A 15,910-nucleotide genomic window follows, 5' to 3' on the forward strand; every position below is an offset into this window, starting at 1 on the left:
CTGAGCAGCACCAACAAGGAGAGCTGGAAGATACAGGCTGACACCTCAGAAATGTGGCCATCACACCTCTCATCATCATCACCACCATCAAAGCAAGGAGGCTGCAGCCAAAGAGGTGTGGGAGCACCAGGCTGGTCCTCTCCTCCCAGAGTGGCTGCTCCCACCTAGCCCAGAACACCCACCTGCCCTCAGGTCTTCTGCAACCCTCTAAAGAAACAAACTGGGGAGGGGAGGAAGAAACCCCAGAGGTGCCTGGCTTGTCATCCCAAATCCAGCCTGATACTTGGTCTCCTAAATCATTCATCTGCAAAGGCAGCTCCTGCTGAGAGACCAAGAGCAACCACCCCCAATCCACAGTCACACAACGACAGAAGGGTTGGGTGGGAAGGAACCTTGAACCTCATCCAGTCCCACCCCTGCCCTGGGCAGGGACACCTCCCACTAGCCCAGGGTGCTCCAAGCCCTGTCCAACCTGGCCTTGGACACCTACAAGGCAGGAATGAGGCAGCCACAGCTGCTCTAGGCAACCTGAAGGTGCCTCAGTACCTTCACCTTAATAAAAACCAACAATCCTGACGCCTCTCCCTGCTCACCCCCCTGTGTCACGCTCGCTGTGGGTCACGGGCACGCTGCCAGCGGGACGGAGCCTGTGGTGCCTCCACACCAAGTCCAGCGGGTCAGCTGGAGCCACCAAGGGACAGGGTGACACATGGCCACCAGCCCGTGCAGCACAGCACAGGTTTCCTCCCTCACCCACCCAGCTCAGCCAGGAAAGGTCTCTGGCAGACGAGGGCAGCAGCGGGTGGGGATGTTCCGCTCCTGCCGCTCGCAGCTCCAGAAACCTTCCCTGGGCACACTGCACAGAGCTGCCAACCTCTGCTGCTCGTGGCCCACCTGGGGCAGGTGATTTCCATCCACCCCTGCTCCTGGGTTCCTGTACATTTAAGAAATAATGACTGTTCCACTGAACCTCTCAACCAGAGTGTTTGGTCACCCCTCTTCAAAGCCTTCTGCTCATTGCCCAGAGAAGCTGTGTCTGCCCCATCCCTGGAAGTGTCCAAGGCCAAGCTGGACAGAGCTTGGAACCTGCAGAAGGTGTGCCTGCCTGTGACAGGGGCGACAAGATCTGTCTTAAGGTCCTTCCCAACCCACACCATTCCATAATTCTATGAAATGCAAGCCCTGGAAACATGTCTGCATTGAAGGCGAATCCCAGTCTACTCTGAAACCACATTTTGGTCATCCTGGCAGCTGTAACAGAGCTGGAAGATGAAATCAGATCCTAGGACAGTTTTTAATGGCTTAAAATAAAATTAAATGCAGCGTGCTTACGGGAAGACAACTTTGCCAGGGTGGCTCCAGAAGCTGTGCTGCTGTGCTGTGTGTCCTGCCAGGGGACACAGGGACACCTGATCAATGTGTGCAGCACCTCCTTGCTCCTCCTGAGACTCTCCAAGCTGCTTAAACCCTGCTCAGCCAGGCTGGCGTCCCCCAGCCTTGGTCACATCCAGCCATGCCCCAAAGCCAGGCATGAAGACACCTGAGGGGTCACATCTTGGCTGGTGCCACCAAGCAGAGTCCCTGAAGCACACGATGCCCAGGGCTGCTCCGCACGTACGGAGCCACAATTAGAATAGGAACATTTTCATTAATATCCCTTGGCTGCTGCAGGTTGTCAGCACGAGCCTGGGATTTGCAAAAATTGATTATCAAGTTCAACCGAAACCCCCCTAAACTCCTATTCATTCTGCAGTTGCAGAAATTTCCTCCTCCACAGAACATTTAACATTACAAAGCATGTGATCAACAAGATAAAAATAAATTGGAAAGCGGCTGCTGCGTTCTCGCTCGCTATGGGGAGGCAGCCGAGGACTCGGGCTCGTGCTTCCTGGTGGGAAGGGTTCAAGGCCAGCTGGATGAGACCTGGAGCAACCTGGTGTGACAGCCTACCCTAAGGGTCCAGTGGAGGGTGTACCTGCCATAGCAGGGGGTGGAGATGAGATTTAAGATCCCTTCCAATCCAAACCATCCCATGATTCTGTGATTCTGTGGCTCCAGCGCTGGTTCCCTGCGTGGCACAATCCCCAGGCAAGGTGGAGGGACACATAAACAAGATCCTTAATTGGGTCTGAAACGTAAGCAGAGGATGGAGACAGAGCTGTCTCCATCATCCACTTCCCCTCCTGAGCCTCAGCAGGGTGAGAGCCCTGCCTGGCACTGGGCTGGCTCCCCTGGCCCTGGCTGGTCCCAGGCTCACAGAGCTGCACGTGTGTTATTTCAGCCCAGAGGATTTTATTCAGAATCAGATTTGCAGCAGATTTAAAGTTGTCCCTGCACAGAGATCTCAGCTCGCCGGCTCCTGTGCCTCCAAATAACCGTGCCTCTGGAACATCTTGCAGCAACACGGAGCGACTGGAGAGAAACTCTCCCAGTGTCACCCACCTCAGCTGACAGAAAAAAAGCTGATTTGACACTGAAGCCCCTTCAGCAAGCACAAAGCCCAGAGACACGGGGGGTGTGCAGGCAGGGAGCCCTCAGTGCACACCCATCCCAGTGGGAGGAAGACCACGGCAGCCCACGGATGCTCCGTGAGCCCGGGATGAGCCACACCTCCATGCAGCTATTTTTAAAGCAGCTTGTTTGCTGGCTGCTTGCTTCAGCCCTTCTGCAAACCTCCCGAGCATCAGCCCTGGTTTAATTCGGGGATCCTGCTCGGCTCTTCCCTCGCGCTGACGCCAGCAGGAACTGCGTGCGCAGGCTTAAAGGGGAAAGCTGAGCAGGGAACTGCTCCTGCCTTTCATCACATGGAGCCCCAGAGGCTGAGAAGGCTTAGAAGGCTGAGCAGGAGCAGACTCCCAGCACAAAGGGGTTTGAGCATCAGCTCGAGGGTGGTTCTCGTGCCCACACGATACTTCGGGCAGTGCTGCAATGGGGAGCACAAATCCAGGGCTGCTGGAAGTGCCTCGGCTGCTCCATAGGGATCCCAGGGCAGATTTGAGAGGGATTCAGTGCTGCTGGGCTGGCTCTGTGTGCAGACAGCCCCAGCTGAAACGGAGAGGGGCAGGAGGAGAGCAGGGCCGTGATGGAAAACCTCTCAGAGGTTTCTCCAGCGCACGCCGAGACGCTGGCAGGTCCTGGGGACGCCTCACTCCCCACGCACGCAGCACACCCCGTAATGCAGAAAGCATCTGCTCCCACCGCTCGGCATGACAACACACGCACGGGAGGTGGAACCCTGAGGAAAAATCCCGGTTCCAAAGCAGCAGCCCGTGCCGAGTGCCGCCCCAGCGGCCAGAGGGGCTCTGCCGAGCCGAGCCAGCGCGACCAGGAGATCAATAGGAATAAATTAGAGCGGCACAGACGGCAACAGAGACTGCACTGCACCCCCGGGAGAGCAGGCGGCTGCGCTCCCCCCAGCCCCAGCCTGCGGAGGAGTGACTCATTCCTGCTGCACAACTTGGAGGGCATTGCACGTTCTGGAGCATGGCACAGCAGCTCCAGCCCTGGGGATGCTCTGCCAGGCTCACAGGGCACCTGCAACGTGGGCCCGTGGCTCAGGAGCAAAGGCCAACAGCAGCATGGTGCCAGCACATGCTCTGGGGAGCTCCAGAACTGAAGGACAAGCTGGCTGAGGGAAGGCTGGAGGTGCCAGAAGCAGCATGGAATGGGAAGGAGCACCATGGCACAGGTGGACAAACGTGAGAGGGCAGCAGGACAGGCCAGAGCAGTCGGTGGTGAAGAGCTCAGTGAGGAGGGTGAGCAGGAGACCCCTGGAACGCAGAGGAGCACGGCTCGGGCTGGGGGGATGCTCTGGCACCAGGGGGTCACGGGCACGCTGCAGAGCCAACGGACCAGGGGCACAGCCAGGAGTGATTTGGTTTATCAACCTAGTGCCAACAAGGAAAACAAGAGGAAAAGCAAGGTCTGCCTGGACAGAAGGCACCCTGGACTGCTCTCATGGAGTGGGGAGCTCATTCCCACATGAAGGATGGAGGACCAGAGCCAGAGCCTGGTCCCACACTGCTGGAAAGGATGGTGGAGACCTTGGCTGTGAGTCAGGAGTGGAGAAAAGGTGCCAGCAGGAGGAACAAGCCCCTTTATAACCATGTCAGTGTGCAGCTGAGCCCACCATCCCCAGTGCTCAGCTGGGCTCCCTGGGGATGAGGACCTGCAGGGCCCAACCCCACTGGCTGCAGCATTTTAAAATACAATTTGACTAGAGAGGTTTAATGCTGTGTGACAGCCTGTGGTCCATACCCAGGTGCTCTCCCTATATCTGTGGGCCGGAGTCCACAGCTCTGCCCTGATGTGTAAAAGCAGCTCCTTCACAGAGTGGCCACTGGCTCCCAACACACTGTGAGAGGAACCCAGAGGCTTCATCACAAACAAAAATCTCCATGTTAAAAGTGAGTTATTCAGAGCAAGATCAATTTTCAAGTCCAGACCGTTCATTTCCCACGAAATAGAAAGAGCTGGAGGAGGGAGGACGGGGGAGGAAGGCTCTGGCCAGCCCTCCCCTCCCGAAGCTGGGGCCAGGACACTCTGCAGACAGCGCTGATAAAAGCTCTTGTATTAAGGAAAAAGCCATCATTGATAGATTTTTGGTTCACAGAGACACAGCACACTGCAACCTCTCCCTCTGCATGTTAAGGAGGTGAGGAGGGGGGAGGAGGGAGATTTATGGCAGCTCCCGTCATAAAACGACCTGGTTTTCTGCGCAGCCCTTCCCAGATGGCTGCTGCACACGGGGAGTTTCTCAGGGTGATCTGAAGGCTGGTGTGTGCCAGGCTCTCCACACTGTACCGGCATTATGGAGCCCAGCTAGGAAGGGAGAAGCTCTGACATTCACTCTCTCCCTGGTTGCTAGGTGAGAACAGTTTCTTACTATTTTAGTAAAAGCACTGAGATGACAGAAGCAAAGAAAGCCCCGCTGCAGCGCAGCCCCTCCGAGCCCCCAGCTGCACACACCGGAGCGCAGCCCGGCAAGGGAAGGGCACAGACACCACTGTGGGATGCAGATGAGTTTTTTAATAAGCCAGCAATTTGCTTCTCACGGATTCCCTGGCCAGCCTTGCCGACTCGGGACTAACGAGCCCGTTCCCATGCCTTGTCACTCCAAACACTCCAGCATTAGGCAAGCAGCAGCCGGCTCTGGGAGAGGATGGTTTGGGTCAGCTGATTCATCAAGCATTTTCTAACCTACTAATTAGCGTCACGTAACAACCTCGGGGGATTAGAGAGAAGGAGTTTGAAGCTCCAAGGCCAGCTCCTGCCAACCACATTCACGCTGGCCCCCATCCACCACAGCACCTCCCTGGCCAGCCACGAGCCCCTGGAATCCGCCCTGGGCACCAGGAGAGCCCTCGGAGCCTGGGAAGGTTAATACCTCAGCACAGCTTGGAGAGCTGGTGGGGTTCCTCTCCCTTTTTCCTTCCTCCAAGAGCACTCAGGGAAAGAGACGGACACACAGGGAGAGAACTGGACAAAGAGGGAGGGACTGGAACACACGGGGAGAGAGCAGGACGCCCAGGGAGGCAGCAGCACCTCAAGGAGAGCAGGGCCCCAGCACTGCTGGGCACCACCAGCTTTGACCAGCCTCGCTCAGGCCTTCCCAGTTCCCAGGGAGAGCCAGCAGAGGCCAAAGTGATCTCAGCGTGCTCTGAGATTTGTACTGAGCCCCAGTGTGATGACTAAAGGCCTGGAAACCACAGCTGCACCTCAAGCCAAGCGGCTGGAGCGGCAGCGCGACATCCAGCGCAGGAAACTGTCGGAATCTGAGGTATTGGTGATTCCGAGATTGTAGAAAGTCTCTGTCTTTCTGCCCCGCTGCCAAAGCAGAAGCCATAATTGGTCTGTGCTGGTTTCAAGGTTGTTTATTCTGTTTATCTCTAACATGTCCTGCAGGGCAGCGTGTGGGGCTCTGCCCTCAGTGGGATGTTACAAACATTAAATACCACAAACTACCTGTGCTGGATTTACAATAACGTGCCAATATCTGTCACCTACGTTGGACAGTGTGTCCCCAGCCTGAACCAACAGAAAAATGCCAACACCACAGTGAAACATGGAGGGCATGAAGAAGGAGGAAAAGGACAAGGCACACCCAATTTCCTCCATCTTGTCCCCTCTGAACCCCTAATCTAGAAACCTAAAATTTTACTTTTGCACCCGTGCCACACAATTATTACTCACATCAAACACTCAGAGCTGGTAATTCATCGTGTAAGATTGAAAACTCTTTTCCATGGGCAGAGATCACAGCCAGTGTCTCTGGGGGCTCTGTCCAGGGGGGTTCCGACCCCTGCCAGGGTCCCAGGGCAGCCAGAGGGAAGCCCTGGATTCCCACAGGAAACCACACGCAGGAGCGGCGGGCGCTCCATGAATCCCCCAGCTGCTCTCCAGCAGCAGAACCTGTCCCACCGAGCAGAGAGGGACCTGTCGGTGCGGCTCAGTGTCGGTGCGGCTCAGTCCCGTCCGTGCCCGGTGCCGTTGAGTCAGCCGTGACTCAGCCGCGGCTCAGCGCCGCGCCAGCCGCCCGTGCCACCTCTCCTGCCAGGTGCTTCCCAGCAGGACTGTTCCCTTCTCCCTGCGTGTCTGCTCCCAGCAGTTATCCCGTGTCTGCTCCCAGCAGTTATCCCGTGTCTGCTCCCAGCAGTTATCCCGTGTCTGCTCCCAGCAGTTATCCCGTGTCTGCTCCCAGCAGTTATCCCGCGCCGCTGGGCTCCAGCCCCTCCCGGCGGAGCTGCAGGCAGCCCGCACGCTGCCGGAGCAGCTCGGGAAAAGCTGGCTGCGCTGCTCGGCGGCTGCCAGGCTGCACGTAGGCTCTGGGCAGCGCCTGTGCATGTGGGGAGATGCCACATCGGGGAAGGAGAAGGAAGGAGGAGAAGTCTGAGGCACGGAGATGCTGCTCCCACAGTGCTGGAGCTGTAACATCACAGTCTGGAGGCTCACGGCTGAATGCCTTTTTTTTTTCCTAAAGACAGTTTATTTAGTTAACTCTGAGGAACCCGAGAGCCAGAATTGTTGCTCTAGAAACCATTTTGAGAAAGATTATTTTAAAAGATTTAGCTCTGAACCAGCTGTACCCAAACCATGGGCTCAGCACAGTGCTGGCCAGCAGTGCCTCTGGGAGCCCACAGAATCCTGGAATGGTTTAGGTGGGAAGGGACCTTAAAGCACATCTCAAACCCCCTCCTGCCATGGTGGGGACAGCTTCCACTAGCCCAGGGTGCTCCAAGCCCTGTCCAACCTGGCCTTGGACACATCCAGGGATCCAGGGGCAGCCACAGCTTCTCTGAGCACCCTGTGCCAGGGCCTCCTCCCTCACATAGAAGAATTCCTTCCCAATATCCCACCTACCCCCAACCATCCTGCAGCACCAGCTGCTGCCCCACACCTGGCCTGGGTGGGTTGTGCTGCATTTCCATGGGAGACAAACCCACTTCTGGTGTTTCTCACCCCAGATACGGAGCACCTACGTCAAGGCTGAGCCAGAGCCATCCGGGGAAAAAGCAACACACACCGTGCTAAGGAAAATGAGTCACTGCAACACATCAGGATGAGGATCCACGCTATTGTTTGAACACTTGGAAGAGGAGAAAAATACCCCACTAGAGGCAAGGAGAGAGCTCTGCTAGCTGCCAGCCCCCATGTCCTTACAGCTGAATCCCACATGGCTGTGGAACATCCTGGCACACCCCCTCATGCACACACAGCAGCCATGGACACAGCCTGGGAAGCAGGACCACGTTACATAAACCACCTGGGCTCAGCCAGCAGTGATGGTGCAATCCTGCTCCTCTGAGGGCTGCGAGCAAAGCTGAGCAGCACAAGCAGCAGCAGCAGCAGCCTCCCCCTGCGCAGGGACACGGGCTGGGTGCACAGCAGCCTTTGTTCCAGACAAAAGCCTGTCCTGCGTGTCACACCTGCGTCCTCAGCCAGGTGCCACTGATGGCACCAGCACAGACTGGGGGACCCCTCCACCCCAGAACGCGCAGCTTCTGAGCACCACAAACACGTCTGTACCTGCCTCTGCCTCGAGCCAGGCCAAGGACCACACAGGCTTGAAACACCCCAGAGTTGCAATGAGGTGGTGCAAGAGCAGAGCAAGGTGCCAGGAAATCTTTTCCTATCTCCACTAAGTATTTTCCCATCTCCAGCATCTGATTCCTGCTGGAGTGAACGATGTCAGGGAAGAGAAACAGGCTCCTGCTAAGCACCAGTCTGACTGTGCACACTGGTTCCTGCTGGGATCTCCAACCCAGTGGCTGAGTCACTTCCTGCCCAGTCCCCACCAAACAGGCTGGTGAGACTCCCCTGCACCTCCCATACACCTTCCCAGAGTCTGTGAGAGCCCAGCTTGTCTTTAAATGGGTCTGAGAGTGCCATGACCCACTCTGGGTCTCCTCTGGGAGCTGGGCTGCTGCTACCCCTCAGCTCACCCACTTCCCCAGGAAGGATGAGCTCTGGGGAGGAAGGGGAAGAGCTCTGCAGAGGAAGGAGAGGGGAGTCTGAGATAAGAGTCACACAGCTGTGAAAGCACAGGGGGAACGGGGGAGCCCCTGAGCAGGGGGGGTCTCATGGGCTGCTGCTCCCTCCCAGCAGCCACAGCCTCTCCCAGCAGCTCTCTCTGCTCTCCTCTGCATTTGGTTTCCCTCTCTCTGCTGCCAGTGCAAGCATTTCCAACATCTCTGCAGCACCAGAGCCCTGGGAAAAGCAGATCCCTGTCGTGACATCCCAGCTGTCACGAGGGTCAGACAGCCCTGCAGCGAGTTTGGGCTTTAACTCTCAACCCAGTATTGAATGTGGCACAAAGACCACAGAGCTGATGAAAAGAGCAGCTCCAGCTCTGGTTCATCAGCTCTGCCTGGCTCCAGCCACCCCTGCAGAGGTGACACCCCAAGGAGACACCACAGCAACCCAAAACCTTGCAAATGGCCAACACGTTTAAGAGAATTAATGAAGGTTTGGAAACTCTCTGCCCCAACAGGGAGTTCAGGAACACAAACCCATGGAGACACTGGGCCACCCTCAGGACATGTCACCACTGCGTGTCCTGCCTGTGGAACAGCCCTCCCAGCTGCAGTGGCACTCCTGGCCTGTCCAGATCTGCCCTCCTGACTCCTGAACCAGAGGAGACACATCCCAAGTCAGGCCACCTCCCAGGCTCACAGCACCACCAAACACACCCCTTGCACCACTGTCAAGCACAGTCACAGCTTTTAGCCTGTTTTATCTCTTTACACAACCACTGAGCTTTACCTGGCCACAGCTATTTCCAAATGCACATTTCTTAGGGATGTACAGTAAGGACCCACACAAACCTCTGCCCAGAAATCCACAGCTCAGCCCCTTACAACCAAACAATACCATTTTCTTCACGCCAAAGCTTTGTGACAGCTCTTCCCAACTGCTAGCAAATCCAACAGCCCACCCAGGAGCCTCATCATGCACCAGCCAACTCTTCTGCTACAAGACTGACCTGCTTGACCAGATTCTACTTGCTGATTTTCTTTTAAAGACTACTCAGCTTTATTCCCTTGTTTCCCAAGTTCTCACAAGCAAGCCTTCTCCGTGGCTTCTCCCAGCCACAGTTCCTGACCTGGGATAGTCAGAAGCAAGAAGAACAGACAAGAGCTGAAGGAAGGGGGTCTCCTCACACAGCCATGGCTCTGTCCACCTACAAACACCACTAAGAACAGATGTGCACATGTGGAGCAGAGCAGTTATCCAGCCTCTTCCTTCAATTAAAAAATACAGGGAATGTGATACAACACTTCCCTATGGATTGGCTGAACGCTGGATCCTGTGTGCTCCCCCCCCCAGCAGCCAGGGTTTGAGGGTGGGGTGTGGCATTTCTGTACCTGTATCCGAGTCTTTTTGATCTCCATTTGTTCCGACAGTGAAAGGCAATTTGCGTTTGGTCGCTCGCTCTTTCACCTCTTTGCCGCCATCGCTCCGGTCCAACTTTGGAGTCTTGGTTAGAGAAACTTTATCTTTATCCTGCAAAGAAAAGAAACCAAGGTCAACAACAGCCTTCTCCACACTGTGCTCACCTGAGTCCCCAAATCCTGCACAGGCCTCATGTAACATCCCTTCCCTTTCTGCTGTGGGCTTGCCAATGCAGCCTCCACCAAGATACAAAGCTCTGCCATCACCAGAGAACAGCCAGACCAATCAAAGCTGCTGCGTGGTGCCAAATTCCAACCAATTCATGTGAAAAACAAAGCCAACACTTTGTGTGAAGCTGAGGATGCACATGGCTGCGGGCACAGAGGGAAGACAGACTGGGATGGGGGAATCTGAGGATTTCCAAATGCAACCACACCACAAGAAAGACCCATTCCTGCTTTGTATCAGTGCTGCCTGTTCGGGCTGGTTTGGATTTTAACATGAAGCACAAATGCTGTGAACTGCTCAAAAGCAGGGAGAGATTTTGAGTAAGCATCCCAAGCAAAAGTTAGAGATACTGAGGCAGGTGAGATTTTTCACATGACCAGGGAGAGCTGGTTCCCAGCTCAAGCTCCAGGAGTCCAGTGTGCCAGGAATGCACAGCCCCAGGTCATGCCCTGTGTTTTTTTGTATGTGAGGAACAGGATTATTTTAAGTGTGAGCAGTTCTGGACTGACCACTGTGCCCCAGCCTGAACAACAAGGGCAGCACGAGCGGCTTTGTCACAGATCTGATTTCAACACCCCAGCAAAACGCAGCCTCTGCGCTTCAGAGGCAGAGTGAGATTAAACACAAGAACCTCAGCACACAGAATCATGCCAGAGCGTGGCTGGAAGCTCAGATGAGCCAACCTAGGAGCGTTCCCTTGTTTAGAGAGGCACAGTCCCACTGCCTGGCCCTGGCAGGAGGTCCCCGTGCCAGCAGTCACAGGACTGTGGTGTCACTGCCACCGTGTGCGTGGCTCTTTCCTCTTTCCATCTGTCTGGAGCCCACAGCTCACCCACAGGGGAGAGAGGAGCCCCTGAGTCGCCCCAGGGGGATGTGTTTGCACGTCCCTGCGCCACGGGCAGCGTGACAGCGCCGGGGCCGATGAAGGAAATGGGCTGGGGAATCCCTTTTTTGGTAAAGCAAAAGAAACAAACCTGCCTGACAGGGCTGTGTGGTGGGAGGCAGCCAAGGCACGCTCGGAGCCCCAGCGAGGGCAGCCCTGCTGCAGAGCAGCCGCCAAGCACCGGCCCCGCAGCCACGGGACAGAGCCCCCACGGCCAAAATCAACACTCCAGCATTTCCTCCAAAGCCTCCAGATTGGAGAGCTTTTGCTTTTTATGCTTTCTGAGGTGAACAAAAATAGTTCAGGCTAAAATATGATGCCGCTTCTACTGCTCTGAGGTGGCAGTGAGGCCAGGGGGCTTCCATCACCTGCCAGGAATGTCGTGTTGTGAGTAGGTACCCTGGTCTGTCCTAGTTCTACAATTCTATGAAATATTTTATCAAAGGAATAGAAGAAAATGTGTATATTGCCTGAAAAAAAAGCCACCAAATAAATAATGCACTTTTTCCCAGAGTGGCCATTCACAGTCTGAACTTTTCCTTATATCTACTGAATAAAAGGCATCTCTGAACACTTCAGACAGGAGTCTGTGAGGTTCCTCCGGGGTGAAGCAGTCAGGGCACCAAGGCTGTCAGAGTTCAAGAAGCATCTTGATGATACTCTTAGACATACAGGTAGGTTTTCTGCTGGATTAATGCTTCCTGGAATCTCCATGCACTCAGGAGAAAAAGGGCAGGACAAGTAAAAATACAGCTCATTGTAAAAGTCTGAATCATGGAATTGTTTGGGTTGGAAGGGACCTCAAAGCTCATCTTGTTACAAGCCCTGCCATGGGCAGGGACACCTTCCACCAACCCAGGGTGCTCCAAGCCCTGTTCAGCCTGGCCTTGGACACTTCCAGGGATCCAGGGGCAGCCACAGCTGCTCTGGGCACCCTGTGCCAGGGCCTCAGCACCCTCACAGTGAAAGATTTCTTCCCAGTATCCCATCTAACTCTGCCCTCTGGCAGTTTAAAGCCACGTTGCTAACATCTCCCTGCGGGAGGAGAGGCAGAGGAGAGCACCTGTGCACAAACCCTCCTGAGAGCAGAGGGGAGCCCAGCGTGGCCCTGGCAGTGTCCATGTGAATCCTGTGCCGGGCAGGCTCGGGCAGAGCTTCCTTTGCATCCGCCCCAGGGCTGGGAGCTGCTGCTCCCCTCAGCTCTGCACAAATTCCAGGCAGCCCAGGAAGCGCCGGCACCGCTTTGAAGATTAATTCCTGCAGTAGCACAACGATAACCTTTCCTACTAACTGGAGCAAGGAAGATCCAGACTTTGCTTCCCCCTGGAAAGCACAGACCTGCTGGGGAATGCCTGCAGCAGCGGGTGGAACATCAAGGCAGTTGGAGAGTCCAATTCCTGAAAGTTTTAGTTTTCTTATTTTAAGCTTTACTTCCCTAATTATTTCTAATTCTGTAATGAAGAATGCCGTCCTTTACTCGAGTCAAACCTGGTTTCATTTTTAGGTCTTCTCATGTTTAAAGTAAGCTCAGACTCGTTGGAATCAGGTTTCACAAATGGAACAAATCCAAATTAGAATCACAAAATCCTGGAATGGTTTGGGTTGGAAGAGACCTCAAAGCTTATCTCATCCCAACCCTTTTTGCCATGGGCAGGGACAACTTCCCCTAGATCAGGCTGCTCTGAGCCCCATCCAGCCCGGCCTTGAAATTGCAGAGAAATTTGTAAGAACAGCCCTGTGTAAGAGCTGGGGCTCTCCCAGGCTGGGACAGGAGCTTGGGGACGGGGAAGAATCGAGAGCTCAGCAGCAGCAGCAGCAGCAAGTTCCCCTTTGCAGGTGTTAATAAAAGCTGCTTTGGCAAAGGGCAGCCAGCAGCTGTGAGTGCAGAAAAAAATCCCCTCCTGCCACATTGCACTTGCAGGAGAGTTACTGTATGAGTAACAACCCACCTTGAGCTACTCTTGCAAAAGTGAAAAGATGCATCATGAGCTGCTCTCAGCTGCTGCGGTTGGAGCACAAACCCACCAGGAACTGGCCCCAGCAGCCACCCAGAGTGAGATACAGCTGGAAGGGCTTCTCCCAACAGCACCACAGACCCTGATACCAATCTGCTCAGGGCACTTGTGACACACAAACTGGCCAAAGGCCAGTCCTCAGAGCAAAAACAATCCTGTGGGGGTTTTTTATGCACATTTCTGCAAGATAGAGCTGTTTAGATGGGGCTCTGAGCAACCTGACCTAGTGGAAGGGATGAGATGAGCTTTAAGGTCCCTTCCAAGCCAGGTCAGTCCATGATTCTACGATTTACAAAGCCATGCAAAGAAGTCTGTATAGAAGTCTGTATTTCCAGTCCCCCTGCTCAGAGCCTGACTCGCAGCCCAGTGCTTATGCACAGACTTGCACTGCCAGCCATGGAAATCCCCAAGCCCTTTGTTCTCCAAAACGAGCTCCAAGCATTTCAGGTTGTGATGTCAGTAAAAATTAGGCAGCAATGAACAAAACCAGCACGGGCAGCCTGGGAGGAGAAGCCCAGGAGGCCTCCAAGGCTGGTGCCCTGGGCCATGCCCCACGTCAGACTCCTGCTGTGGGCAAACAAGCCACGCTGCAAAAAGCAAACGCTGCCACAGAGGGACTTTCCCTGCAGCACTGGGTCTGCCCTGGCTCTGCCAGCGGGAAGGGAGAGGGGGCAGAAGGTTCCCACCCAGTATCACAAAAAGGAATGGACTCAGTTTTACCCAGAAGGAACTGGATGTGGTGAGAACCAAACAATTCCCTAAATCTGGGCCCCTCATAGCCTTCCCAAAGCCAGAGCACAACACATGCACACACAAAAAAAATCCAGAAAGTTTGAATTTGTGTTGTTATCAATGCTGCAATAAAACATGTGGAGCGTGGAGGTGACTGGAGCTGAAGCCCCATTCCTGTGAGCCTCAGGCACCAAAGTTTGTAAGAAATATGATCCAGTGATGAGCACGGGCTGATTAACTTCACTGAAATGTCATCTCTGCAGTCACCCAGACTCCCCTGCAGGTTCACACCCCAATGGGTGACTCTGTGCTGGACACGGAGCCCAGCACTCACTCATCCAGTCTGGAAAGCCCTGACAGCACAACAGATTCCATGAAGAACTGAAAAACAAGGACCATGTTCCCTTTTCTGAAAAGGGGAGAAGGGGAAGGAGAAAGAATCTCACGTTTTATAACTTCTGCCAGCTCCTACAAGCAAAATCCAGGGTAAATGCTGTTCTGCTTGGTGCTCACTGCAGCAAAAATGCACTTTTGACTGTGCAAGAGGGAGCATTTCCCCATAAAGAGGCAAAGGCTGTGCTGAGCACACAGCCAGGCCAGGCCCATCAGGAAATGCTTCTGACAACTGATATAACCCTTGCTGTGGTGCTCTGCTCTGCCTCAGTCGTGAGTAATCTCCTCCTGCTACGGGGATCTGTGGATCTAGACCAGAAAGGAGAATTATTCATATATGGCATGCAGATTTTTACAAAAGCCTGCAGGCTGAAGGGAGCAGGAGGAGCCTGGGGGCTGCCAGCGCCCGCCCCGGGCAGGCTTGTGCAGCCTTATAAGGGCTCCACGAGCCCTGGGAGAAACGGCTCCTCATCCAACACCACGGAGCATCCAAGGCCCTCAGACACGCTCTTTAATCCTCCTCACTCTCAGGGATGCATCCCACTAGTTCCTAAGTCCCTCCTGTGGCGGGGCAGGGAGCAGAGAGCCAGGAGTTCCCTGAGAGCAGCAGCTCACAGCCTCTCCTCAAAGCAGGAGCCCTCTGGAGCTGGGCAGCTCCTCTGAGAGCCTGCTACACGATGGAGCACGGAACTCAGGTGCAAAAGCTGGTGATCACTGAATCCTGGAATGGTCTGGGTGGAAAGGGACCTCAACACTCTCTTGGTTCCACCCCCTGCCATGGGCAGGGACATCTTCCACTAGCCCAGGTTGCTCCAAGCCCCATCCAGCCTGGCCTGGGACAATTCCAGGGATCCAGGGGCAGCCACAGCTCCTCTGGACACTTGTGCCAAGGCCTCAGCACCCTCACAGGGAAGGATTTCTTGCCAATATCCCGTATCTAAACCTCTCCTCCTTCAGCTCAAGGCCAGCCCCCTTCTCCCCCGTGGTACTCAGCCCACTGCAGCACAAGGACGCCCCTCCATCTGCCAGAGCTGAAGAGCCCAGGCATGTAAAGCCTGTTTAATGCTAAATCAACTATTGATACTAAGGTCCCATTAAGAGAGAACACTCGCCTGGCACCACTTTGCCACGCTCTCCCCGTGCCCGGGGCAGGTCCCTGTGCCTGACCCGGGCTCTGCCCTCCCTCTCCAGCCTCACAGGGAAGCTGTGCCAAGCCCCAGCTCGGGCCTTTGAACGTGTTGACAAAGGCAAGATAAATGCAAGGCAGCGGTTGCTGACAGGCAGGTACAGCAGCGTCTGCAGGGAGGAGGTCGAAGTGCTTTTCCCCTGAGTCACTGCTCCAGATCAGCTTCAGAACCAACCAGAAACAGGGCAAAAGCCACTCGGGCTGGAGCCCAGCTCAGCCCCTGCAACACAGGAGCTGAAAAAGGCAGAACTGAGGGAGCAGAGCTCTGCCCTGTCCCCTCTCAGTGGCACTCTGAACGGGAGGCAGGAATTGTGTCCCAGTTATTTAGCCAGCAGGAGATAACTCCGCTTCCCGGCGTGCCCCGCGCCGCTCGACAAACCTGCTCTGTAAATAACACGCAGCCTTTGAGCTGCCGGGAGTGCATGGAATAAAATGGGAGCTGATTCATATTCCAACTGATCCTCTCCCTCCCCGAGCACCTGCGCCAGCATTAAGCTTCTTACCCAGCGCAGACCGAGCCTGTATTTACATATCCTGCACTGCTGGGCACAGCCTCCTTTGCCAGGGTAAATGCTGGCATCT

The 15,910-nt window shown here is 55.0% G+C and overlaps 1 protein-coding gene across 3 annotated transcripts in view; it reads right to left on the bottom strand.

Annotated features, from left to right (window-relative positions):
- ANKRD11 (ankyrin repeat domain containing 11) overlaps window positions 1–15,910 on the bottom strand; it is a 129,667-nt gene that overhangs the window by 16,165 nt on the left and 97,592 nt on the right. For all 3 annotated transcript variants that reach the window (XM_030282449.4, XM_072934208.1, XM_030282450.4), the window contains exon 4: window positions 9,864–10,002. In XM_030282449.4, coding sequence (XP_030138309.4) covers window positions 9,864–10,002 — 139 coding nt within the window. The remainder of the gene's footprint in view (window positions 1–9,863; window positions 10,003–15,910) is intronic.

The sequence above is a fragment of the Taeniopygia guttata genome, chromosome 11, assembly GCF_048771995.1.
Source record: "Taeniopygia guttata chromosome 11, bTaeGut7.mat, whole genome shotgun sequence".
Lineage (NCBI taxonomy): Eukaryota > Metazoa > Chordata > Aves > Passeriformes > Estrildidae > Taeniopygia > Taeniopygia guttata.